At 36.9% G+C, this 27657-nt stretch overlaps 1 protein-coding gene across 1 annotated transcript; it reads right to left on the bottom strand.

Annotated features, from left to right (window-relative positions):
• Positions 1-205: 205 nt before the first annotated feature.
• On the bottom strand, positions 206-27495 carry CRISP1 (cysteine rich secretory protein 1). The gene is made up of 7 exons (XM_053603786.1): positions 27433-27495; positions 20680-20808; positions 16407-16497; positions 14901-15049; positions 4190-4287; positions 1708-1796; positions 206-333 (listed from the first exon to the last, which is right to left on the bottom strand). Exons 1-7 carry the CDS (start codon positions 27493-27495, stop codon positions 206-208), a joined length of 747 nt encoding a protein of 248 aa, XP_053459761.1.
• Positions 27496-27657: the final 162 nt, after the last annotated feature.

Genomic DNA, 27657 nt, shown 5'->3' with positions numbered 1-27657 from the left:
ATCTGAGGCAGATGTTGAAATTGACCTTTTACTGTGGCACTAAGGAAGTTTAAACCTCTGTTATTTTAGAATACATTAGGACAGGAGGTAGGATCTTGAGTTTAATTAAAACCAAATGAAATTCAGCAGAAGATACTGAAGTAAATTGGTAGAAGGTGTGCTCCAGCAGGCATCTCCTGTCTTCACAGTTGCACATTAATAAGGGTTATCTTATCTCAGTATCACATAGACAAGTAGCTTTGCAGAATAATTCACTTGTTTTGTTGTTGCATCCAAAACTTTTGACATGTTGTTCACAGTAGGTGTATTCATCATAGTGGAGACAGGGGTTAGCTGAAAAAAAAAACAAAAACAAAAACAAAACAACAGTGTGGTTATACAATAATATCTTAAAAACTCACATTCTCTGAGGAAAGAGACTGTATTTTTTAAGACATAAAGAAAAGGTGGTTTTGATAAACTTTATATGAAATACCTAAACTGGATTATACCTGGATAGCGAGGTCTTACATTGTTAGCATTGTTTTTGACCAATATATCTCTGTCTTAAGTTTGTGTATGTCTTTCTCTTTCATCTTCTGGTGCATTTCTTGGTAAATAAAGGGCTTATAAAGTACACCTTCTGTGTCACAGATTCGGTCTTTTTGCCTGGTATTTCTCTTTCCTACTTTCCTTTTACTTCTATTACGGTTTTCACACCACTACATCCATTGCTTTTCTAAGATTAAAAACATCTACTTGCTCATCATCCCTCCTCCTCCTATGTCACAGATAATTAGGTGACTTCTTTAAAGAAAGAAAATCGCTAACTACATTCCTTTTCAGAAATAGGTAAAGTTGAGTGAGAGGGAGGAGAGAAGAAAATGAAAATGAAAGAGAGTAAAAGAAGAAACAGAAGAAGACATGAAAGAGGAAAAAGAAGAGGAAAAAAAAGAAGAGGAAAAAGAATCCATTTCTCCTACTTTAAAAGTAAATAGGATGAGCCGGTAAGGGGAAGGAAAATAAACCTTCTGGCCTTCCAAAATGGAGGTAGCAGGATATTTTTCTTGGGTTTGTTTTTTTCTCCACTGACTTATGAAATTTTACTTAATCAATATAATCCTTAGAGTTTAAGAAATTATATTTGCAGAGAGGCTCTGAAAAGGGGAAATGTTACTGTCTAAGGGAATTAACACGTCAATGGCATTCATTTGGTAAATACTACACATGAGGCGAGATTTAGTTAAAATAAGAGGAAGGGATGTAAAGGATAGTGTGAGTATCAGCTAAGTTCTTAGATATTCCAGAAGAAATAGAGACAAATAAGGATCATTCAGTAAAAAACTGCAGGCCAGAATGAGTGGCCCAGGCAGCCAGGGGAGTGCTGGCTGCAGTAAGGGGGCCCAGGAACACTTTAGAGAGCAGAGAAAAGTCTACCCTTATATTATCTTTTTCAGGTTGACCCCAGTTGAGTATTTTAATCTCATGGGTGAGAACTTGCGTTCTTAGACCTAGACATTGTAATTTCCATTGACAGAGGTTAAATCAATGGTCTTTGCTTATTCTGGGATAGGGTTTGGTGTAAACAAAAGTAGTGTTAACGTTTTCTGTGGTAAGATTGAAATGAAAGTTGTAAGAAAGTGCAGCTTGTTTAATGCTTAGTTTAAAGAACATGAGGCCCCCACATCATTGGACTCATTTAATGCAAACTGAATTTGTAAAACTTACTACAAAGTTTATCCTCACAGTCATTTGGGCAGTTTCCACATGGGGTGCCTGTCTCATAAGGTTGTTTCTTTGTGTCATGATTGTTTCCCCTTAAGGAAAAGAAAAAGTGATATAATAAAATGCATCTTTGGCAAATGCATATAAATTTTCACCCACTGTGAACAATTTTAAAAACAAATTATAAAAAAATTCTTATAAAGAACCAATATTGATTTGTAAGATGAGTGTGAGAATTTTAGACTTACAAATAGGATTTCTTTTAATCTATACAGCCAGAAAATATGGGTGTCATAAGAATATGTTTGAGGCAACATGCATGGTTCTTTAGACAATAAAGAGCTAACGGTACCTGGAACCTTTGGATAGTCAAATCTTCACAAGCAAGAGGACTTTAGAGCCAATTATGATAGAATACTACTCCTCATTAATACGCATAGGAATTTGGTAAACCATTATGTAAAAGAGTATGATTTTTATCAATGTTAAGAAAAAAATCTTAAGCAAGGGGCAGCACCTGTGGCTCAAAGGAGTAGGGCGCCAGCCCCATATGCCAGAGGTGGTGGGTTCAAACCCAGCCCCGGCCAAAAACTGCAAAAAAAGAAAAATAATCTTAAGCAAGGGAAATTAGAGACATTCTGATCATTTCGTATCATGTCTGGAGAAACTTGACCATGTTAATGTTTTTTGTCAAAACCCATGGAGCATATTAGAAAGAAAACTCCATGGGCACCCAGAACTAAAGTGTTGATGGTATAAAAGAGACACTGGATGAGAATCTTCAGTTCTGGGCTAAATTAAAATTTTAGAAAAGGAAATTATGACCTTCAGATGTTTAAAAACACGGTATAGATAACATCTGCTTTTTAATTAATGCAATTTTAAAAAGAAAGTAAACGTTCTGGTTAAAAAAAAAACTTTTTATGTGATTTTTTTTCCTTTGATAATTGAACTGTTTTACTTTAGAAAAGAAAGTTATTAATAATTCAGTAAGGGATATAGTCAAAGAGACTTGGACTAATCTTCAACCAAGAAAATTCTCCTCTCATGACAGCTCTTGGAGTGTAATACTTTCCTGTTTTGTATCTTTTGAACTTCACTACAAACCACCAACCCCTTAAGAGGTAATAAAAATGATGTGTATAGATACAAAGAGATCTTATTATCTTTGGCACATATTATATAAAAATACCAACAATTTTTTTTTTAGACAGAGTCTCACTTTGTCACCCTTAGTAGAGTGCTGTGGTGTCACAGCTCACAGCAACCTCCAGCTCTTGGGCTTACGCGATTCTCTTGCCTCAGCCTCCTGAGTAGCGGAGACTATGGGCACCAGCCACAATGCCCTGCTATTTTTTTTATTGCAGTTTGGCTGGGGCTGGATTGGAACCCACCACCCTCGGTATATGGGGCCAGCAACTTACCCACTTAACCACAGGTGCCACCAAAATACCAACAAATTTTAACTATTGAAAGCAAGATGTAGTAAGACCAGATAATATCTCATATACAGTTATATGAATGTATTTTATTCTAGTGAATCTATTGTGATATTTGGAGGCCCCATTTAAAATGTAAGTATAGGAGTTATCAAATAATTCATGTTCATTGATTCATATTAAACATCTTTTATTGTGCTACACTCATGGAAAACAATGGTTAACTACCCTTCTTGGAGCTCATATCTTGGAGGGAAGGCTCGTGTGTTAACCTGGAAAATAACACCTAGCTGACGGAGACATGTAGAGACTGAGCGTCAACTTCCATCAGCACAAGGGTGAGAAACTGGCATTTGTGGTCAAAGACGAGGGTTTATATCCTGCTCCGAAAACAGGCTCCCCTATTCTGATCATCACCACTTAACCACACAAGTGGGCCCTGCAGTTAATCTTGCTCCATAACCACAGCTGATGGGACAAGAGAGTATCCCAGACCCTCACTGAGATAGTCAGATGACCTTCTCTAGGATTCATGACTAGTACCCGTGATAGAATCTATACCATGCAAATTTAATTTCTAAAAAGAGACGCAGCTTAATATTTGAACTAGAAAGCTAAGAATAGAGAAAAACATGTTTTTTTTTTTCTATTTGTTCCTTTAAGATTCCACTGCATTTCTGCCCTTTGTTGTAAAAATACTTGTGTTGAAGTCAATTTCCTTGATTCTTTGATTAAACTAGCTCAAAATATCCTTGTTTCATTTAAGAACTTGTTTCTTTTACGTAACAACTAGGTGAAGAATCAATGATATACGCACATATCAATAATATATATCAGTTACGTACATACATATATACACATCTATATACATATACCTACCTACGTATGTGTGTGTGTGTGTGTGTGTGTGTGTGGGTGTATATACAAACGTTACTGGTAAATCTTCCCGAAAAATATTTGTTTTCTAAAATAATGTTTGAAAGACTACATTAGGGTATTGCATGGGGATATATTTTCAAAAGCTGTGAGAAACTAGTAATACATACTCATGACAGTAATGACAAACATAGAAATATTGAGGCAACCCTCCTTTGCGGCATGTTGTAACTCCACAGCCAATAAGGAAAGAACTGGCCCAAACAACCTGTAAGATAAATGGTTATTTTGTTACCGATTTGATATTCCATCAAATAACTACAATATAAATATTGTTATCCACAACTAAAAGTGAACATGTTTGCTTTTAGATATGTTTTGGGCACGGCTTGGTAAGAAGTCAGAGAAACAGGAAGCGTCACACACGTCTAGATAATACGAATGCAGACGCACGCACACAGGACTGCAAGGAACAGAAGGCAGCTGGAGACAGTCAGGTCAAGGTGACAGATGAGGGTCACGTGATGATTGGCATTTTCTCTATTTACAGTCAGTTTAATTTTCTTTGGAAATGTGTTAGGCTTCCAGATACATGTTTTAGTTTTAAAAATTTCCAATATTTATTTTTTTCTTTTTATATTTCTGTTTTATTTCAACAATTAACCACTATTTCCATTTACAAACATATACATATATATAACTTATTTTAATATGTAAGTTATTTTTAGTAAAGTTATTATAGCAGATAAAGTACATCTAATTCATATATTTTTTGTTCAGTGTTTTGAACTTTGAATGTTACCTCTGTTTTTATTGTTTAATTTCCTAAGCCATTCATCTAATAAATTTACTTATACTGTTAGGTTGTCATAGTCAGTTTATTGCCTTGAGAGCTCTTTACCTAATCTTTTTTTTTTTATTGTTGGGGATTCATTGAGGGTACAATAAGCCAGGTTACACTGATTGCAATTGTTAGGTAAAGTCTCTCTTGCAATCATGTCTTGCCCCCATAAAGTGTGAACACACACCAAGGCCCCACCCCCTCCCTCCATCCCTTTTTCTGCTTTTCCTCCCCCCCCATAACCTTAATTGTCATTAATTGTCCTCATATCAAAATTGAGTACATAGGATTTATGCTTCTCCATTCTTGTGATGCTTTACTAAGAATAATGTCTTCCACTTCCATCCAGGTTAATACGAAGGATATAAAGTCTCCATTATTTTTAATAGCTGAATAGTATTCCATGGTATACATATACCACAGCTTGTCAATCCATTCCTGGGTTGGTGGGCATTTAGGCTGTTTCCACATTTTGGCGATTGTAAATTGAGCTGCAATAAACAATCTAGTACAAGTGTCCTTATGATAAAAGGATTTTTTTCCTTCTGGGTAGATGCCCAGTAATGGGATTGCAGGATCAAATGGGAGGTCTAGCTTGAGTGCTTTGAGGTTTCTCCATACTTCCTTCCAAAAAGATTGTACTAGTTTGCAGTCCCACCAGCAGTGTAAATGTGTTCCCTTCTCTCCACATCCACGCCAGCATCTGCAGTTTTGAGATTTTGTGATGTGGGCCATTCTCACTGGGGTTAGATGAAATCTCAGGGTTGTTTTGATTTACATTTCTCTAATATAGAGAGATGATGAACATTTTTTCATGTGTTTGTTAGCCATTCATCTGTCATCTTTAGAGAAGGTTCTAGTCATGTCTCTTGCCCATTGATATATGGGATTGTTGGCTTTTTTCTTTTCTTTTCTTTTTTTTTTTTTGTGCTTTTTGGCCGGGGCTGGGTTTGAACCTGCCACCTCCGGCATATGGGACCGGTGCCCTACTCCTTGAGCCACAGGCGCCACCCGATTGTTGGCTTTTTTCATGTGGATTAATTTGAGTTCTCTATAGATCCTAGTTATCAAGCTTTTGTCTGATTGAAAATATGCAAATATCCTTTCCCATTGTGTAGGTTGTCTCTTTGCTTTGGTTATTGTCTCCTTAGCAGTACAGAAGCTTTTCAGTTTAATGAAGTCCCATTTGTTTATTTTTGTTGTTGTTGCAATTGCCATGGCAGTCTTCTTCATGAAGTCTTTCCCCAGGCCAATATCTTCCAATGTTTTTCCTATGCTTTCTTTGAGGATTTTTATTGTTTCATGCCTTAAATTTAAGTCCTTTATCCATCTTGAATCAATTTTTGTGAGTGGGGAAATCCAATATTCATTTTCTTTGTAATAAGAAAGGCAGGTAGAGAGAGGGAATAGGTTGACAAAGAGTGCCATTGATTATTTTGCAATGAACAGGCTGATCTTTAAAAGGATGTTTATTGTTATTTTTTTTATTAAATCATAGCTGTGTACATTAATGCAATTATGGGGAACAATGTGCTGGTTTTATATGCAATTTGAAATACTTTAATCAAATTGGTTAACACAGCCAAAAGGACCATCAATGCTGCTGTTCTGCACATGGGCTGTACATGGCTGTTCTTAGGATTCATTTCTCATACCATATTATCATTATATTCATGTATGATAAGAACCCTTTGTCAACTCTCCTTGACTCATTCTTAGTAGAACTAGGAAGTTTATTTATGAGTTCTCCCTAAGAAACATGATTGGCTATCATCGACCCAAGTTGAGTCTCTCCTTTTCCAACCTATATAGAAAATCAGTTGACACGATGAAGGATGCTTGGTGGTTATATAAAAATCAACATATGGAAAGAACTTTTCTTATTGGTCCAAGACAAGTTATAATGTACAGTACTGAGCTGGCTTTTGAGGCAGATGACCCAGCTTTAAATTCCATCTCTATCACTTCTTGGTGGGGTAGTACTTAGCAGTCTGCATTGTGTCTCAGTTGCATTTTCTCTTCTGCATAATGAGATAGAATAATGCTATCTTCTATATCATAAGGGAATGTTGGGAGTTAAAAAAATAAAACATTTCAGTGGTTGGAAGAGAAAGTGTTTTCATTAAGTGTGCTTTCTCCCACTCCATCCCCCTTCCTTTACGTGAGGCTAGAGAGGTTTTTCTCTCAGCTAGTCCTGGAGACTTCATTCCCACTCTTCATTCCTATTCTTTGGAGCAGCTGGCTGTAACTTTTGGTAAAACTTGATGTTTTTCCTCACAGAGAGAGGCCTTCCTGGGTGTCAATCCTTCCCACCCCGTATGTCTTTTAATTATCTGTGACTAATGAGTAGGCCTTCACCAAAACTATTGCTCTACCTGATTGTACAAAAATGTTGTGTAGGTCTGATACTTGCAGGTTTCTCCTCTCATTCTATCTAACAAATGTATATTTACCATGAGAGACCCTGTTGAATGCTAATGAAGCTCATAATTAGAAAACTAATGTTGATGATAAAAATACAATGGAGTATCTACTTTTCTATGATTTCTCTACTATTTCTTTTGGAAATAGGCAATGAGAAGAATAATTTTTATAAAATATGTTCTGTTTTAAAAATGAAGTAGGTTGAGTTTGAAGAAGAAAAATTAAGATTATTTGAAGATGCTAAAATTTTACTAAATCAGAATGAGAAGGCTATTTCTTGAACAGGTGAGCTCAGTCAATTCACCTGCCTCAGCCTCCCAGAGTGCTAGCATTACAGGCATGAGCCACCAAGCCCGGCCATGACAAGGCTATTTCTTTTGTGAGTAAGTGTGTTAGTTGATTTTTATACAAAAGAATTGATGTCAAGGTAGGTCACAGATTTGTCATATTTTTAGCTCCCTGAGCATTCATTTTATTTGTTTTTTTCTTTTAATTATTTGATAAAAAAATTATGTGATTCAATAGTCTGGTGTTAAGACAAACCTGGATTCCTGCTGCATGTTCTTTTTGTCTCAGGGTATTAATCTTAAAAGAATTATATTTCATTTAGGGTTTTTGCATTGATATCAAAAAGCGATTAAGCCTATGATTTTAAAATGTTTTATATTTGTCAGAATTTAACATTAATTTTAAGTAGGTTTTATTTCAAGTCAATTTTTACTCTAGATTTTGTGAAAATTATCAATGGACACACCCAAATCTCTGTTTGGGGGATATAACTATTTTGCAACTTTCTGTATTTCTTTTATGTTTTATCTCTTATGGGATGAGATTTGAGAATTTATATTTTACTAAAAACATTCTATCTAAGTCAAATATTCAAACAAATTAACTCATTCTCTAATTGGCAGTCCAATGACTTTAAAATATGAATCATCCTAAATTACTTCTACCTAAGATCCTACAATGACTTCTCACTGCCTTTAAAATAGTGTAAGCCTTCCAGTAGCTCACGGGCTCAAATGATACGGTCCAACTTCGTTTCTCTTCCAAATCCCTTCCACTTTCCTGTTAATCCAGGTACAGCCTCTCTTCTGACCTCACCTCTGCCTTTCAACACACCTAAGTTTGAGATATTGGTTTTTAAATATTATTTTCCACTGGAAAAAAATCAGTATCCCTTGGATAAATGCATGATTTTTCCATTCTAAATGCAATAGAAAACTACAAGTTGGTGCTAGAAAATGCTACCAGGTTTGAGGCTATGAGATACTGAACACCTAATGAAGTCATGGCCAAAAAGACAGAGCTGATGGACTGAAATGTCTCCATTAGCATATAGAACAATGTGAGAATCTGCATGACACATTGGATTAAAACAACACATGAGCCTGTCATGATTATGCAAGAGAAAGAGAACTAGAGAGAGGAAAAGACTGACAGAGATAGGGAGAGAGGAGACAGAGAGGAAAGTTGAAGAACTATGAGAGAAAGAGATCAATTGCTTACAAACTTGTACAGGAAAGGTAAGTAGAGAATCAAACTAGCATTATACAACTTTCAGTGCAATATGGTAAGACATCCATAGGACACTCCACCCCAAATAATGAAATACCCTAAGTCCACATGAAACATTCTCCAGGGTAGACTATATGTTTGGCTACAAAAGTGGTCTTAATAAACATTAGAAAGTGAAACCTAACAAAAAGTGTTTTCTGGTCACAATGGAATAAAACTAGAAATCAAATAATAAATAAACACTGGAACATTGGCTCGGTGCCCATAGAACACTGGTTACACTTCTGTCCACATGCACCCAGCCTGGCAGATTCTAACCCAACCTGGGCTTGTGAAACAACAATGACAACTGCAACAAAAAAACAGCCGGTATTGTGTTGGGCGCTTGTAGTCCCACCTACTTGGGAAGCTGAGGCAAGAGAATCACTTAAGCCCAAAAGTTTGAGGTTGCTGTGATCTGTGACATCATAGTACTCTACAGAGGGTGACATAGTGAGACTCTGTTTCAATCCCCCCCCCCAAAAAAACTGGAATGTTAATAATCATGCAAATTTTAGACAACAAACTCTTAAATAGGTTATGAGTAGAAGAAATTATAAGTGAAATTAGAAAATATCTTGAGACAAATAAAAATGAAAATACTACATACTAATAAATTATGAGATTCGGTTAAAATAGTGCTAAGAGCAAAGTTTATAGCTGTAAATGGTTAAAATGTAAGATCTCAAATGAATTACCTCTAGTTTTAATTTAAGCAGTGGTTCTCAACCTGTGAGTCGGGACTCACAGGAACTACATTAAAGGGCCGTGGCTTTAGGAAGGTTGAGAACCACTACTCAAAGAAACTAGAACAAGAAGAGTAAACTAAACCCAAAGCTAGTAGACAGAAGGTAATAATATGGGTTACAACATAAATATACAAAATAATGATGGGAATACAATAGAGAAAATAAAAAAAATCACGAGTTGATTCTTTGAAAGGATTAAAGAAATTGGCAAAACTGTAGATATAGTAATTAACAAGAGTAAGAGAATAATTGAAGAACTAAAATAATACAAATGACAGCAGATTAAACAATAAGAATAGAAAAATGAGGAGAATCAGAACTTCAAAAGTTAATTCATCAAAAAGATCAACAGTAACCAAAACATCACGACAAGGAAAAGCCCTGGACATGATAGCGTCAGTGATTAGATACACCAGCTATTTAGAGCAACTTTTTTCCAACTTTTATACAACTTCTAAGACAAGGGAACACTTTCAGATACATTCCTTGGAGCCAATCTTATTCTGAGACTAGAAACAGTGAAAGACACTACCAGAAAACAAAAACAAAAAAACTAAAGATAGTATCCTTATTAACCTCGATGCAAAAATTTTTGTCAAAATACTAACAAACCAAATTCAGCTTAGAAGGATTACACACCATTACATAGTGGGATTTATTCCTGAAATGGAAGAATGATTCAACATATAAAAATTAATCCATCACATTAATATAGTGGAAAAAAACACATGATCATCTCAATCAATGAGGAAAAGTATTCAACACCCTTTTATGATAAAAACACTCAACAAACTAGTAATAGAAGAAAATTATCTCAACGTAATAAAAGCCATACAAGAAAATCCCTCAGCTAATATCATACTCAATGGCAAAAGACTGAAAGATGTCCTTAAAAATCAGGAAAAATCAACCATCTTACGTGTAGAAAACCCTAATATTTCCACACCAAAAAAAAGGAAAAAGAAGACCTATTAGAAAAAATAAACTCAACAAATACTCAAGGTCTAAAACTAGCACACAAATGTCAAATATTTTCTTGTATTAATAAGGAATGATATAAAAATAGAATTAAGACAACTATTCCATTTAAAATAACATCAAAAATAAAATACTTAGAAATGAATTTAACTACAGACCCTAAAGCTAAAAACTAATAAACATTGCTTAAAAAGATTTAAAAAGATCCAAATAATGGGAAACAGATTCCATGTCTATGGGTTAGAGGGCCTATTATTGCTAAAATGTCAATATTATCCAAAGCAATCTGCAGATTGAATACAGTCCTTATGAAGATTCTGATTTTTTTCAGAATCTTTAGAATTTTATCCTAAAATACCTATGGAATCTTAAGAGACACCCCCCCTCCCAAATAGCAAAAAAACTTAAAAAAACCCAAAGTTGGTAAAGTTGCAGGCCTTACACTTCTGTTTTCAAAATTTACTACAAAGTTCCAGCAAATAAAACAGTGTGGTACCGGCATAAAGATAAATGTATCAACCAATGAGGTAGAACAATGAGCCCAGACCTAAACCCTCACATACATAGTCAAACAATTTTCTGCAAGGGTACCAAGGATATCCAATAGGAAAAGGACAATCCTTTCAACAGATTGTGTTGGGAACTGAATATCTACATGCAAAAGAATGAAGTTAGATCCTTACCTTACACATTATAAAAAATTAATTATTAATGGATCAGAGATCTAAGTGTTGGAGCTGAAACAATAAAACTCTTATAATAGAAAGAGGAGAGACTTATGATACTGAGTTTGGTGATGCTTTCTTGAAAATGACACTAAAACCATAAACTAAAATTATATATATACACACACACATAAAAATTAGACTTCATGAAAATGAAAATCTTTTGTGCACCATAAAATGCTGTCATCAGAGTAAAACTGTATCCCATATAAAGGAAGGCAATATTGTCAAATCATACACCCGAAAATCGAAAGAGATAGTAAAGAACTATCACAACTCAACAACAATAAAAAAGTACCTCAATTAAAAATGGGCAAAGAACTTGAATGGATATTTCTTTAAAGAAGACATACGAATGACCAATACACACATGAAAAAGTACTTAACATCATCAATTATTAGGGAAATGCAAATTAAAACTTCGTACCCATTTCAATGGCTATTAAAAAAAAACTTTAAAAAACCTCCAGAAAATAGCAAGTATTTGTGTTACAGACTAACTGTATATATGCACTGAATTCATATTATGAAGCTTTAATCCCTAGTGGTTGTATTTGGAGATAGAGAATTTAAAGCAGTGGTTCTCAACCTTCCTAATGCTGTGACCCTTTAATATAGTTCCTTATGTTGTGGTGATCCCCCAGTCATGAGGAACTGTATTAAAGGGTCACAGCATTAGGAAGGCTGAGAACCACTGATTTAAAGGATTAAAGATAAATGAAGTCATAAATGTGGGGCTCTGATCAAATAGGATTAGTGTCCTTATAAAAAAGACATCAGGCTGGGCACGGTGGTTCACACCTGTAATCCCAGCTCTCTGGGAGGCTGAGGCACAATGATTGCTAGCTCACAAGTTCGAGACCAGCCTGAGCAAAAAGTGAGACCCCCAGCTCTACTAAAAATAGAAAAACTGAGGCAAGAGGATCACTTGATCCCAAGAGTTGGAGGTTGCTGTAAGTTATGACACCACAGCACTCTACCCAGAGTGACAGCTTGAGACTCTGTTTCAAAAAAAGAAAAAAAAACAATAAAAAGAAAGAAAAGAAAAGACACCACATTTTTCCTCCCATAACCGTCTCTTTCTCTCTCTGCCTCTCCATTATGCATCAAAGAAAGGCCTTGTGAGAACATAGAAGCAGTTTACAAGTCAGAAATGGAGCTTTTTAAAACAAGTAATCACCTTGGCACTCTGATCTCTCTGATCTTAAACTTCCAGCCTCCATAAATGTGAGAACATACATTTCCATTGTTTAAACATAAACTGTTTTGTCACAGCTGGCTGAGCACCCTAATGCAGTTGTTGGTAACAAGAACTGGGATGAAAAAATAAATTTCTGTTATTTAAGCATATAGTATTTTGTTATGGTAGGCTGAGCACACTAATACAGAATTTGGGACCAAGAACGGGGAGGCTGCTGTAACAAATACTTTAAAATGTGGCAGTAGCTTTAGAATTGGGAAATGGGTAAAGAGTGGAAGAGATTTTAAGTGCATGTTATAAAAAGAATGGATTATTTTTATGAGACTGTTGATAAAAATATGGACATTAGAAGCAATTCTGGTGAGGTCTCAGAAATAAATGAGGAAGGTATTATTGGAGACTGAAGAAAAGACAATCCTAGTTATAAAGTAACAAAGAACTTTTCTGCATTGTTCTTTACTGTTTAAGGTAGAATTTGTGGATAACGAAATTGGATATTTAGCTGAAAAGATGAAAAGATATCATAGCAAACAGTTGAAGGAGTTGCTTGGTTTTTCCTCAGCACTAACAGTAAAATGCAAGAGGGCAGAGATAAATTGAAGGAATCCTTGAGCAAAACAACAACAAAGAAAAATAAGCAAACAAAACTTAAAGATTTACAGAACCAGACCTTGAAGATTTACAATATTATCAGCCCATTTATATTGTAAAAATGTAAGGAAGTATTTTCTGAAAAGAACACTAAGGGTGTGGCTGAACAATCATTTGATAAAGATATTATGGATGTAATTTATGGATTTAATCATCCATCCCAGAAGAAGCCAGGTGACCATTGAAGATGGTCATGTTAGCAGGGCCTCTACAAAGACTCAGGTGATGAGGTTGCTCGACTGAGGTGAAGGACGGGGTTGGGCCAAAGAGCTATGGGTGATGCTGCCCCCAAGTTAGCCTAGAAGGATGAGCATTTAACCAAAGAGGATTATTCTCAGGCTTTAAGATTTAATGAAATTCTCTTACTAGACTTTGGACTTGCTTGGGACTCATTACTCCTTCCTTCATTCCTATTTCTCTCTTTTGGAATGGAAATGTCTATCCTATGCCTGTTCTACCATTGTGTTTTGGAAGCATATAACAGTCTCGTTTCAAAGTTTCACTGATAGTAATTTCACCTCAGGATGTATCATAGCTTGAATCCATATTTTGATGAAAATTGGGGTTTCAGACTTTATAATTGACATTAGGATGAGTGAAAAATTGGGGGGCCTTTAGGATGGAATGAATGTATTTTTCATGTCAGGAGAACATACATTTGGGGGGTGACAGTAGTTCATTGTTATGAACCGAATGTTTGTTGTACCCTCCAAGTTCATATACTGAAGTTCTAATGCCAAGTTTGAATATATGTAGAGATAGGACCTCTGAGGAAATAATCATAGTTAAATAGAGAGTTGGGACTTGTTCCAATAAAATTAGTCTTTCTCTCTCTTTCTCTCTCCACACACACACATACCCCCTGGGATAGGCCAATGAGGGTGTGAAAAAATGGACATTTTGAGAATTACTGGTGGATAGGTAAAATGGCTTCTGCAGAAAATAGGATGCCAGTTCTAATTAAACATAGATTTAGCACATAATTCACCAATTCCTCTCTTAGTTACATGCCCCAAAATCACTGAAAGCAGGGAATCAAACAGGTATTCGAACACCTATGTTCATAGCAGCATTACACACAATAGCTAAAACGTGGAAAACAACCCAAATGTCCATCTGCAGATGAATGGACAAACAAAAGGTAATATACAGACACAAAAGCACACACAAGGAAATATTGTTTAGCCTTAAGAACACAAAATTCTAACACAAATTAACAAGGCACCATCACAAATTAACATGGATTTAATATGTTAAGTGAAAATAACACCGCCACAGAAGGACAGCAATTTGGTGATGGCTGTACAACAATTTAAATATACCTACTGAACATTAATGCTACGTAAGTTAAAAAATGGTTAAAATGGCAATGTTTTTGTGGTGCATATTTTACCATAATAAAAATAAAGCTGGAAGTAAGGAAGTCCTCTACATTATAGAGTACTATTATTTTCACTCTTTAATTTCCATGAAGTATTTTGAAAATGAAATTGGTGTTTTATGATTTGGTGACTTATTGAAATTCCAATGTGTAAGGAAGAGAACTAAGCGGTTAAGCCTCTTCTCTAAGCTATATTTCAAGGGAATCTCATTTTCTTCTGTTCCAAATTATAAGAATAGCTCACTAGGTTGAGTAAAGATTGTGATAAGTAGATAGAATTGATTTTCAGTTGTTTCTTACTCATCAGCCCCCCTTCCCCCCTACAAGCGTATGGTCTCTTGGTCAATGCGTGCATGTGCCAGCACACAAGTTACCTGAGTGTAATGGTCAGTTGTCATGCCTTCATCCTTTGGTGTGTCTTTCCCATATTTGAAATATTTAGACTCATTGAACCAGGTTTCAATCACATGTGACCATGAAACTGGATGAGATGCCATGTGTGTATTTTCTCCGCAAAAGCTACCTGAAGGAGGAAATAGGGCTGGGTCATACTCTTTACAAACTGGAAACATTATGCAAGGAGACTTTGTTCATCTTTGTTTGCAAATGTTTCACATATTGTCCAGGTAACATCTTACAAGAGCAGGTAAACACAGATGTATCCTTGCTAAGAGTCCTCTTTCTCATTGGTTTGTGAGCATGTGGTGCTCAGGTTTGGTGAGAGAGCTTGACAGTAGGAGATGATAAGTCAACTTTGAAATGAGATCAACCAAGATCCAGTCTCTGCCTCTTCCAATGAAACCAAATCAGATAAGCCTAGGAGTTTTTTTTTTTTTTTTTTGTAGAGACAGAGTTTCACTTTATTGCCCTCGGTAGAGTGCCGTGGTGTCACACAGCTCACAGCAACCTTCAACTCCTGGGCTTAGGCGATTCTCCTGACTCAGCCTCCTGAGTAGCTGGGACTACAGGCGCCCGCCACAACGCCCGGCTATTTTTTTGTTGCAGTTTGGCCAGGGCTGGGTTTGAACCCGCCACCCTCGGTATATGGGGCCAGCACCCTGCTCACTGAGCCACAGGCGCCACCCGCCTAGGAGTTATAACAGGATCCGTGGCTTAAAAACAGCCACACACAGGTATTCACTATGCAAAGACCTTGAAGAAACCTTTGTTTATTTAGTCATTCATTTATAGAGTGTTTCTTGGTCGAACATGACATTCAGGAGTGATCTGCCTTTTTCCCTGTGATAGAGAGGCCTATGCTGCTAATTCACTTTTTAATAGCTTTGGGCTAAGATTCCCAATAATCTGTAGATAGGAAAGTTATATTAGTACTTGTAAATTATTTTTAACAAAAAGCAATTTCATAAATGTTATTAATGTCTATTGTGTAGGAAGTGTTAATGTTTTTATTTCTGAAACTAACAGTAAATTACCTAATTCATATGCCTTAAGAGGGGCTTCCTTTTGAGCATTTCAGATTTTTATGGGCAGCTCAACAGAGTTGCGTATATTCACTTCTCAGCTGTATTAGTGCCTACTATTCCAAAGTTAAAGAAGTTCCCCTGGTGCTGTAGTTGAGGTAACTACATAGAATGGAAACCTTCCAGTTCTCTCGCTGCCCTCAACAGTTCTGCAATACTGAGAGCTTTGAATCTTTTCTCCTGATGGTTAGAATTCTGGATCTGAAAATTTGAATACCCAAATTTTAGAATTTAATAACAATAATGTAGTGCATTAGGCTGCATGTACTGCCATGTATGAGCAAGTGCAAATAAATGCTGGATGACTCAACTTTTTCTCGCCAGATGACTTAACAAACTCTATTTCATTTTACTTATTTTTTCTTAGTTCAAATATGGGTCAGATAGACATACACTTACTTGTAATCCTCCTTTCAAGTGGGCTGCTGCCTGTGTTATCACAATACTTTGAAAAAGTTCTGGCATTTTGTGCAGCCTCTTCACTCCAATTCTACAGTAGAAGGGGGGGAAGCACATTATCTAACATTTTCATGACAGAATTCTATTGTTTCTAAAAATCCAAGACATGTAGTGTCTTCAATTGTATAAACTAAACAATGAGATTTTAACAATATTCTAATAAAAAGAGAAAGACAAAAATTTAACTTCATTGTATTGACACTTGAATTCACAAATTCAAAATTCAATAATAATTTTCAAGGTAGCTTCTATCCTTGATATAGTAAAGAATTGAGATAAATGATACCTACCTAAGGGAAAAGAATGCATTTTTAACAAAAAGACACTCAAATGTTCATCACAGCACACCTCACAATTGCAAAAATGTGGAATCAACTGAAGTTCCTATCAATTCATGAGTGTATAAATAAAGATGGTGTGTATACAACATGGATTTCAGCCATAAAAAATAAATAAAATAATATCACTTGCAGCAACTTGGATGGAACTGGGGACCATTTTCCTAAGTGAAGTATCTCTACTAGAGATACATCTCTCTAGAATGGAAAAACAAACACCCTATGCTCTCATAAGTGAGAGCTAAATGATGGGTACACGCAGACTCAAAATGATGTAAAGGGCATAAGAAACCAAGAAAAAGGGAGGGTAGGAAATAGGTGTGGGATAAAAACATACCTACATACCTCCTGGGTAAATGAACATTATTCTAGTGACCTATACAACAAAAGCCCTGTCCTAAGCATCATACTGGGTATCTACGTAACAAAAACACTTATATCCCCTTAATTAATCTTGAACTGGAACCACAAAAAAAAAAAAAGAAAAAAAATGAAATGAAGGCAGAAAGAAGATATTTTAAATAAATGCTTCCAGTAAAGGCAGACAAGTATTTTTTAGTGGTTTCATTTCAGACATATTATTTAATCTCTTTGATTCTCAGTTTCTGCATCTGTAAAATATAACCTATAATTCATACACAAAGGTTTGTTCAAAAGATTTAATGTGATAATCTATGCAACAGCTGTGATATGCTAAATCTTATGCTATATATTCTCAATAAGTGAATGACAGCTGTGATTAGAAGCAAGTACAAACATTTCCATCTAAAATTATGAATCATAACAATAGCTAACACCACATTCAACATCTGTCACCAATTCTGTGTATATTTTATGTCACTTTAACCTTACAACAATTCTGCAAGGAAGGTGTATTTGCAAATAAGGTGGCTAAGGTACAAAGACGTTAAATAACTTTTAAGGATCACCTTAACAATTAATGAGAATTTGAATCCAGTTAGTCTGGTTCAGAGTGCGTGTTCTCTATTCTCAATATGAGGGAGTTGAAGCATTTTTTCCAGGTAGACTTAGCAACATCTATTTTCTAGATGAAAGGGGAAAATTCTATACCAGCAGGTATGATACAAAAGATCTGCCTGACACTTCATCACCTCAGTGTATACAAGCTTGTGAAAGGCTGTCCTCGTATCACTCATATCACTCATCATCAGCAAAAGCTGTGTACTTTGTTTTCACTGAAAGCTTTTATGTAAATCATCCAGTTACTCTTTAGAATGGTTGGATGACTCTCAGAGATTTTCAACCTTGGCCTGGGTGTAGAAAGTTTAAGGATAGTAAGAATGTTAGGTCATTATACATGTGTATGCTGCCATCTTGTGGTAGTTTTCTAGATCTACCCTTCACGTTGATGAATTTAACTAAACCATGAATTAAATCAGTCAGCCTAGCAATGAAATAATCATGGTTTTTCAGGTTTTGATGGTTTTATGCAAGAAAAGATTAATTTTATTCATGGGTATGTGTAACTGAAGGGGTAGAGGTCAACACGGATTACTCCCTTCACTGAGGCAGCCTGCATTTAAGAGCTTGTATTCATAGATTTAAATTCCAAACCTTCTTTCCCTAGTTCAGGATGACTCAAAAGAGCTTTCCTAGTTTTATATTAATAGCTTCCCCTGGGTGAAGCAGAGGCCACTACTCGGAGTGCATTACAGACCAATTTTCCCCTGTGCTTCATCTTGCTTCTCTGCTTTCCTCCACAGGTAGGTCTAAATTTGGAGCTTGTGCCTCAGTAACTATCCTGCCTGCTAACCTCTACCTTGGAGTCTGCTCATCTTCTGAAGATGAGCTGTAACACATGATATCGCCTGCAGTTTAGACTGCTCTGGTTAATGTTGGTGAAGGAGTCCCTTACTGTGCTAGTCCCCACATTAAAATTGCACATGTGTATGCATGCATGTTGTCCCAAAGCTATGTATCCTAGACGCACCAAGAGGCTCTGCTGAATCAGGTCTAATCTTAGGTACAGAGACGTTTTTTCTTTTCTTTTTACAATATTTCTGTCTTGTAGTTGTGTTTAATGCTCAGTCCTATTGTTGTTACTTAAATTGGCTGTTGCTGATTCGATCAGTTCTAACCTATATATGTCTTATTTTGGAATAACTCAATTCTCCTGTTTAATTTGAAATACTTCTCGGTTTTCCGGGTACACTTAAATTATCATCTTGTTGATATTTCATACTTGGTAGCTTAGCACTTGAATATACATAGTCTTGTGTTATTTCCCAATTATTCCTTTGCATTTGTCCTTCGTTTCTAATGAGGTCTCTGAAATATGGAACTGTATCTTTGATTTTTCGTCAACTTCTTTCATATCTCCTATCCACACTTATTTTCTCATCTGGCAATTAAGGGACTTGGGGCCTGTTTTTCCTAAGGGAGGTAAGTGATTAAGAGTAGGATCCGTGGAGCTGGTCCAGTTGCCCCTGAATTTAGGATCCAGAACTCATGATTTTTTTTTTTTTTTTTTTTTTGACAGAGTCTGGCTTTGTCACCCCCTGGTAGAGTGCTGTGGAGTCATAGCTCATTGCAACCTCAAATTCCCGGGCTTAAGCCATTCTGTTTCCTCAGCCTCCCAAGTAAGTGGGACTACAGGCACCCCACAATGCTCAGCTATTTTTAGAGACGAGGTTTTGCTCTGGCTTAGGCTGGTCTCAAACCTGTGAGCTCAGGCAATCTAACCGCCTCGGCCTCCTGAGTGCTGGGATTACAAGCATGAGCCATTGTACCTGGCCCAAGGACTCATGATTTTGAATAAGGTACTTAATTTCCCTGAGGTTTATTGTCAGAATTTGTAAAATGGATGTGACTGTACTGGGGGAATTAAATGAGTAAATATAACAAGGTCCTGGAAGAATGTTTGCCATTAATAAGCTTTATATGTATGTTAGCAGTAACTCTTCCAAGACAAGAATGCCTAAGACAGCTATTGTTTTTACTGTTTTGTTCAAATAACATTTTGGATTCTACAATGACCGAGATAAACATTTGAAAATCCTTCTTCTATTCACTTGATTCCATGCTGCTGGATATTAAATGTGAGGCTAATCATCTCATAACCTGAGATTTCTCTAAATTTGTTGTGGCTGAACACACCTGGTGTGTAGTGGGAAGGTAATTTCTCTAACCTTTTATAGGATGCAGCAAAATCAGGGAATAGAGTTGCCACTGTTAATTTAGCTGAAAACCTCAACTAGATACATATGTGGACATCTCAGTCCTCAGATGAGTGTCTTGGCTTCTGGGCTACTGGCCAGTGGGGGCAGCTACGAAATGGCTGGGGAACTTGTTAATCAGCATTTGCTATATGATCTAGCAGGATTGGCATCAGCTGGGAGCTTATGAGGTCCCCAGGTCTGACATCCTGTCTTGGGATATCAGAGAATGAGGTACAGGAAACTGTGCTTTACCAGGTTCTTCAGGTGTTTCTTTTTTCTTTTTTTTTTTTTTTATTGTTGGGGATTCATTGAGGGTACAATAAGCCAGGTTACACTGATTGCAATTGTTAGGTAAAGTCCCTCTTGCAATCATGTCTTGCCCCCATAAAGTGTGACACACACCAAGGCCCCACCCCCTTCCCTCCTTCCCTTAAGTACACTGAAGTTTGAGAAGCACCGTCCTAGAGTACGTAAGAATGAAACTCACCTGAGTTAGAATGGTTGCCCTGTCACTGACGAATATATGATTGTGGGTCAGTTACCTACCTCCTCTGGGCCTCTGTTTCTTCTTTTATGTCATAAATTTGTGTGAATATCAAACTTTTAGGAGATCGAAAGGGTATAGAACTTAATCAAAACTCAGTGACCACCATGGTAATTATTACCATCCCTGCTGGAGCTGTCGTTTGGTCTCACCATCTTCAGCATGTTGCTGGCTGGCGGAGCTACTCCTCTCCTGAAGGCGTTGTGTACATTAACAATTTCTTCTTGTACAGACGCCAGTTCAGTGACAAGTTTGTGAAATCGAATTTTAGCTGGATTTTCCTGTTACCAGAAAATTATTAATTAGTGTTCCTTTTTATTTAAGCGTAATTCATCACAAATATATTTGTAGACTTATAGGCAATGAGAAAAAAAAGTTATAGTTCACTTTTTATTTATATACCTTTTTTTGTTTTGTTTTTAAGAAAGAGTCTCACTCTGTCATTGCCCAGCTAGCTTTTTCCTATTCTTAGTAGAGATGGGGTCTCCCTCTTGCTCAGGTTGGTCTAGAATTCATGAGCTCAGATAATCTACCAGCCTTGGCCTCCCAGAGTGCTAGGATGACAGGTATGAGCCACTGCACCAGGCCTGAGAATGTATAGTTTATATTGAATAAACTAATACAGTATTTTTGAATGCACGGCATGTCAATGTATTAGAGTCCATTACTCCAGTTCTAGTTTTGAGGATTTCTGAATGTTAGGTTGACATCATAGTAGTTTTTACAATAGTGAATTGATTATTCTGTGATTATGGTTTTTCAAATTTGTGATTTATTCTTTGGACTATGTTACAGAGCTTTTTATTGGACAATAAGAGCCATAGTGGGAGATGTCTTGAAATCACCTCTTTCAGTTATGGATTTCTCTTCCCCACCGCCCGCCCACATGTTCTCATTGTTTCCCACATCAAGCACTTACTTGAATCCTTGTCTAATGGCCTGGGAGAGCCCAAACACGAAGGTTCATTATGAAGTACAAAGATTCAAGTGTTATTAACTCAGATTTTGTAGCGTTTTCCTGTTCATATATGAAATGTTTACAAAGGATGTGTAAGAAAGCATAAAACAGAACTCAAACTCAGCCTATAATGTAGAATTTGTAACTATTCTTTTCACTTGCTGATATTTTATCCTGCAACTCACAAAGAAGAAAAATTTGTGTTTTAAGTTAGCATTGACTGCTATAAACAGCACCCCTTTGATACATCACATATACCTGGTACCTTTTAAAAAATATAAAACTAATATGCTATAATTTTAGTGGTGTCTCTGTTTCTTCCTCAATTACCTCCTGAGCTATTGGCACAGTTTATGAATGGACAGGATGTAGCACCATATCTTGCTCAAATATAAAGGAGTTGTTGTTTATTTTATATCAAATAATTCTATATTAATAATAATTAATAATAATAAATATAATTCTATATGTTTATTAATTAATAACATTAGAGTGAGACTCTAATAATTAATAATAATAAACATAATTCTATATTATGCCCTATCCTACAACCTAATTTTTGTGATTTATTCTTTGGAAAGAGTTGTTAAAATGAGAGAAATGAGAGAATACCTAATTTTAGGTTGTAGGATAGGGCATAAATATAGAATCCAGAAGACCACTCTCCAGACTGCCCCTGGGGTACCATTTTTTCTTTTCTGACATTGCAGGCAGCTCTGACTTGGACTTGAAGAGAGGCTGAGGACTTACAAGATTCCACTTACTCTTTCCAGGTGATCACTCTCCTCGTTCCTCTAAAAACCTATGCTCCTCATCCCCAAATACTAACATCCTATAATGATTTTTCTTCTCATTTCCTCTCATTCCTGGGAACTGTCTCCAGACATAAACTCATCCTGTCTACTCAGATTTATGCAGTCGACCTGAGGGATTTTTAACATTCACGCGGATGACTCCAACCCCCTGATGTCTTACTGTCTTGATGACGTTCTCCTTTAAATCTCTCTTGCACTTGCCTTATCGCCACACTTCGTGAGTCACTAACTACACATATCTCATGATCATCCCAAAATACCTTACCTTTCACATCGCCTGGTCAAACATTTTCCTGCCTGACCAGAATCTCTTGTTTTTCCGAGTTGCTCAGGACAACCCACTCTGACTGTTCTTCAATCTAATGTTGAAGAATGTTGAGGACTTCTTCCTCAGTCTGCATTTTCTCAACTAGCTTCTCTTACCTTTTCTTTCTCCTCTTTCTGTATTCTCTCATTTTAACAACTCTTTCTAAAATTCTAAAGTTTTATTTGTACATCCTGATCTAGAAATGTCCATTTGGGAATACTTCAACTTGGGATAAGGCTAACAAGGCCCTGCATTGTCAGCTGAGGATTGTCAGAAAAATATCACACAAAATGATGAAGATTAGTGTCACTCCAAGTCTACACGAGTGACCTCACATTGTCCTTTAATTCTGCACATCAATTCCAGTCAGATGTCTTGTTAACTCATTTGGTGTCTCTCCACATTATTGTAGAATTTTTGCATTCTCCCCTGTTCACAACTACGTTCTGTAAAGAGATTGTGACATATCTACTTCCCTGAGTAAAAAGAAACTATCAGAGGTTGTGGAGAGACCTGTAAGACGACAACGGCTGCTGGCCTAAAATGGTGGAGGGATGGGAAAAACCTAACCTGTAGAGATAGCTGCTCCCCAGAAACAGATGACGCGCTAACTGCTTGTACTACATTAGGCAACCTATAACGGAGCCCCTTCCCTAAGCCCGGGAGCCCCCTCCTCAGCCGGTGAGACTCAGTACAGAGGCGTCCCTCCAGGAGGGTTTTAGACTCTGTAGGGAAGATGAGACAATTAAGCTTTCTCACCTGAGGGCCAAGAGGAGCCAGATTATTTTGAGTAAGGATGATTAGTCAGGCAGGTGTCCGTGCTTTCTTAAGTAATGGTCATTAGGCGTGATTCAGAGCCACTGTTGCTCTGGCCACTACTTAAGGCTTTCCACCCGGGGGGATGCTTGGGCGCTTGCTCACCTGTCCTCCGCAAGCTGCCTGCAGGGCGCCCCACGGGTCTGTCCGAATCCCGTGTGAACCTTCCTGCCTCAAACCCTGGCAGTACAGATTCCATTTCAGGAGAAAGAAGAGGAAGGAAGAGGAGAGCTTGCTTTTTTCCGAGCTGTATCATTTCTACAATAAAGTGCCCTTGATCCTTCCGTTGGTGTCCTCGTCCCTGCTGGTCGGCGGCCCTGCGACACTGACAAGAGGTCAGCTGCTTCAGCTCTGTCACTCAGCTCACCAATGTGCAAGTACCTGTCCCCCTTCTTTCCTCCCTTTCTGTAGTACAGAGATGGGCATTTTTTTCTAAAGCTCAACTCTCCACCCGTGTTATTTGCTCCGATTTCTACTACCTTTCTCAGAATCTTCTTTCTTTTTTTTTTTTTTTCCCCTTTTGATTATGTTCAACCGCTCTCTCTTTGGCCCTTCTCAATGGTGTTTATTCATGAGCAGGCTGCTTGTACATTCAAAGAAACAGACACTTCTTCATTTACCTCACTCATCCAACTATTGTTATATCTCTATTCTACTACTTTTTTTTTTATTAAATCATAGCTGTGTACATTGATATGATCATGGGGCATCATTCACTAGCTTCACAGACCGTTTACCAAGTTTCACATATACCCTTGTAAGATGCACCGCTGGTGTAATCCCACCAATCCCCTTCCTTCTACCCACCTCCCCCCTCCCTTCCCTCCATTTCCCCTATTCTTAGGTTGTAACTGGGTTATAGCTTTCATATGAAAACCCTAATTAGTTTCATAGTAGGGCTGAGTACATTGGGTACTTTTTCTTCCATTCTTGAGATACTTTACTAAGAAGAATATGTTCCAGCTCCATCCATGTAAACATGAAAGAGGTAAAGTCTCCATCTTTCAGGCTGCGTAATATTCCATGGTGTACATGTACCACAATTTATTAATCCATTTGTGAATCAATGGGCACTTGGGCTTCTTCCATGACTTAGCAATTATGAATTGAGCTGCAATAAACATTCTGGTACAAATATCTTTGTTATGATGTGCTTTTTGGTCTTCTGGGTATATGCCCAGTATCAAAATTAAGAAACATGCTGCCAATTCTGGCTGTCTACAATTTTCCACCCACTCTCCCTCCATTATTAGACTGAAACAGCAGTCCTGTGTCAGAGGTGCTCCCCCACCCCCGCCAAACCTTAGGCTTTAGGCAATGTCTGGAGAGACTTGTGGTTGTTATGATGAGGTGGGTGGGGAAAGTCTGCTATGCATCTTGTGTGTAGAGGCCAGAATGCTGTTGCTAAATTCTACAAGGTCCAGGACAGCACCCGGTAACAAAAAATTATCCCATACAATATGTTGATAGTGTTAAGGTTGAGAAACTACACATTATAACAACTCTCCTTAAGATCTCCGACAAACTCAGTTTGTATATCCAATACTGTTTTAATGACTTTAACCTACACGGTCCAACGGCACACGATTCCTTTGTCTAGGCTTTCATGATAGCAATTCTCTTGGTGTATGGGACAATGCACTCTCTTCCTCTTACCTCTCAGATTTCTCTTCCTAAACTGGACTGACTATGGCTACTGCCTGGCCGCCTTCTACTGGCTTTCAAGAATGCACTAATGCTTTATGACCTCAAGATTCTCTCCTCCTCCTCACCCATTCATTCTTTTCTTAATCTGTTTTCCAGCCCTCGACCAGAGTAAAATTTCAAAATAACAGACACAGTAAAGCCACTTTCCTGTTGAAAATCTTCTGCAATTTATAATTTGTAGAAAGATGAACTAAATCTTTCACAAGGCCCTTGAAGACCATTATTTCTCAGTCTCTATTTAGGACATGTTCCCCTGGTTTTCTCTGTTATCCTTACACTGATTTTCTTATCATTATCCCACTGTGCCTGTTTCTTTCCTGTTTTAGAGTGTCTGCTCAGTTCTGTACCTTCCATAGTCCACCCTTTCAACATGCATGGCTGACTTATTCTTCAGATCTGAAGTCTCTTAGGACCTCAGACAAGATTGGGCCTGTCTGTTACCTGGTCTTAACTCCCCATACTTTTCCTCCAAAGCTATTTTTGTGTAATGTCTGCCAGATTACTATATATCTCCATAGTAGTAAAGCGAGTTCTGTTTGATGAGATGCCTAGTCTCCCAGCAAATTGACATTGGAGGAAGTTTAAAATAAGATTCAGGCTGGGTCATTATTCTATTTACTTTTCACCTGGAAACTGAAAAAAAGAAAGCATCCAATCATTTTTGTTGGTCGAATTGGAACACATTATTTACTTTCATTGGGACTCATGTTTTAAATTTAAGTAATAAAATTTTTATTTGGGGCTTAATTTGTCTTGTTTTCTTGTTTTAATTAAAAATTCTCAAACCTTTGTTTCAGAGAAAACTATAAAAGATATGTAAATGTTCTGGCAATTCTATTATAGAACACAAATACATTTGCTATTGGATTTGTGGTCAGTAAATGGATCAAGTTTTGATCCCCATGAATGGGAGGAATTCCGCCCATCTACATTTTGCTCTGGGTTTTTAACTTGTTATGCTGATTCCTTCTTTATTTAACATGGCAGCCTGGGTCAAGCTTTCTCTCAGAACTTGGACTAAGAGGCTTAGTCAACCTAGTACTTGGTCTTGAAGGCAAATGTATGTTTCAGACTGTCTGCCTTCCTCTGGAACAGTGGCTATGCTTCTGGTTAGCTTTTCCTATTGTGAAGTATCAGAGTCACCCTTCTATACTGGAGGAGTAAGATGGTCAGAGGATAACACTGAAGGAAGGAAAGGCTGCTTCAAGGTACTAATTCCAGCTTACTACAGGATTATTAGGTATTGGACAAGAGTGCTACCAAGGCTCTCTTTAGTGAAGAGGTGGGAATGATAGGACCCAGACACCAAACCATCACCCTGGCAGCTTAATGCATATGGATTTTCTTTCACCAATAATGTTAGGTGCCTGTCACTTTTGGTTTCTCTTATCTGGTCTATGAAAATATAAAATCACTCATTATCTATACCAAAACTATTGACTTCAACCTGTCATAAAAGTATTTTGGGAAAATTAAAATATAGGGTGGTGCCCGTGGCTTAAGCAGTAGTGCACCAGTCCCATATACATGGGGTGGTGGGTTCAAGCCTGGCCCCAGTCAAAACTTTATATATATAAAATATATATATTATTTTCTTTATATTATTGAGGTTATTTAAAGGTGAATATTATTGGCTGATCAGAAAATCTTAGAGACCTACTCGTTACTGCCCCATTGAGTATTATATTTCTATTTTGTGATTATTGAAGTTTTTGTTTTTAATAAGTAGTGAGATTTAGGCCTCAACTATCAACTCCATTGTAAACAGCCCCTAATGTCCCTCTTTGCTGTTAGGACTTTTCCATTTTATACTTAATTTTGCGTGTTAAATTCTGGTTGTAAAGACAAATTATATTGCTCAATCAGGATATTGATGACATATTTACCTTTCTGGAAGCAAAAACAACTTGTGTTTTTTTTTTTTTTTTTTCCCCAGTTGCTCATGGAAAATGCATGGATAGGTTGTAAACAAGTAGTTTCTGCCCTACATTGTCATCAATTTTTGCATTATCTAGAGAGGATAAGATGAAAGGCACGGACCCATGGAGCTACACTGATTTAGTATAATTTCACACTCTGCCAGTTGTCTGACCTTAGCCATAGGCCTTGACCTTCTTATTCATTGCCTCTCCCTTCTATAATATTGTATGAAGAATAATACTTGCCTAAAAAGGTTATTATGAGAAGTAAATGAATAACAGGTGTAGTGTCCTCACAATACAGCCTGTAACATAGTGACTTCTGTTCAAGGGGTTAGTTTTTATCTAGAAAGTTAATTATGAAACATATAATCCTTACATACACTTTTGGCCAAAACAGGCAGGTAACCAACAGCAGCAACCAAAAGTAAGAGTTTCATTGCCATCGCTGAAAAGAAAAGTAACATAGTTTTAGATTATTCTCAACACATGGGGTAATGTTTTGCAATAAACTTTATCTGAACCACTTTTACATATATTTGCTTTTTTTTTTTTTTTTCCCCAAAAGAGACCTGAAAGATCATGACAAAGTTTAATGCATTAGTCAT

This window comes from Nycticebus coucang, chromosome 9, assembly GCF_027406575.1.
Source record: "Nycticebus coucang isolate mNycCou1 chromosome 9, mNycCou1.pri, whole genome shotgun sequence".
NCBI classification, from domain to species: domain Eukaryota; kingdom Metazoa; phylum Chordata; class Mammalia; order Primates; family Lorisidae; genus Nycticebus; species Nycticebus coucang.
This window is presented reverse-complemented; position numbering and strand designations above follow the sequence as displayed.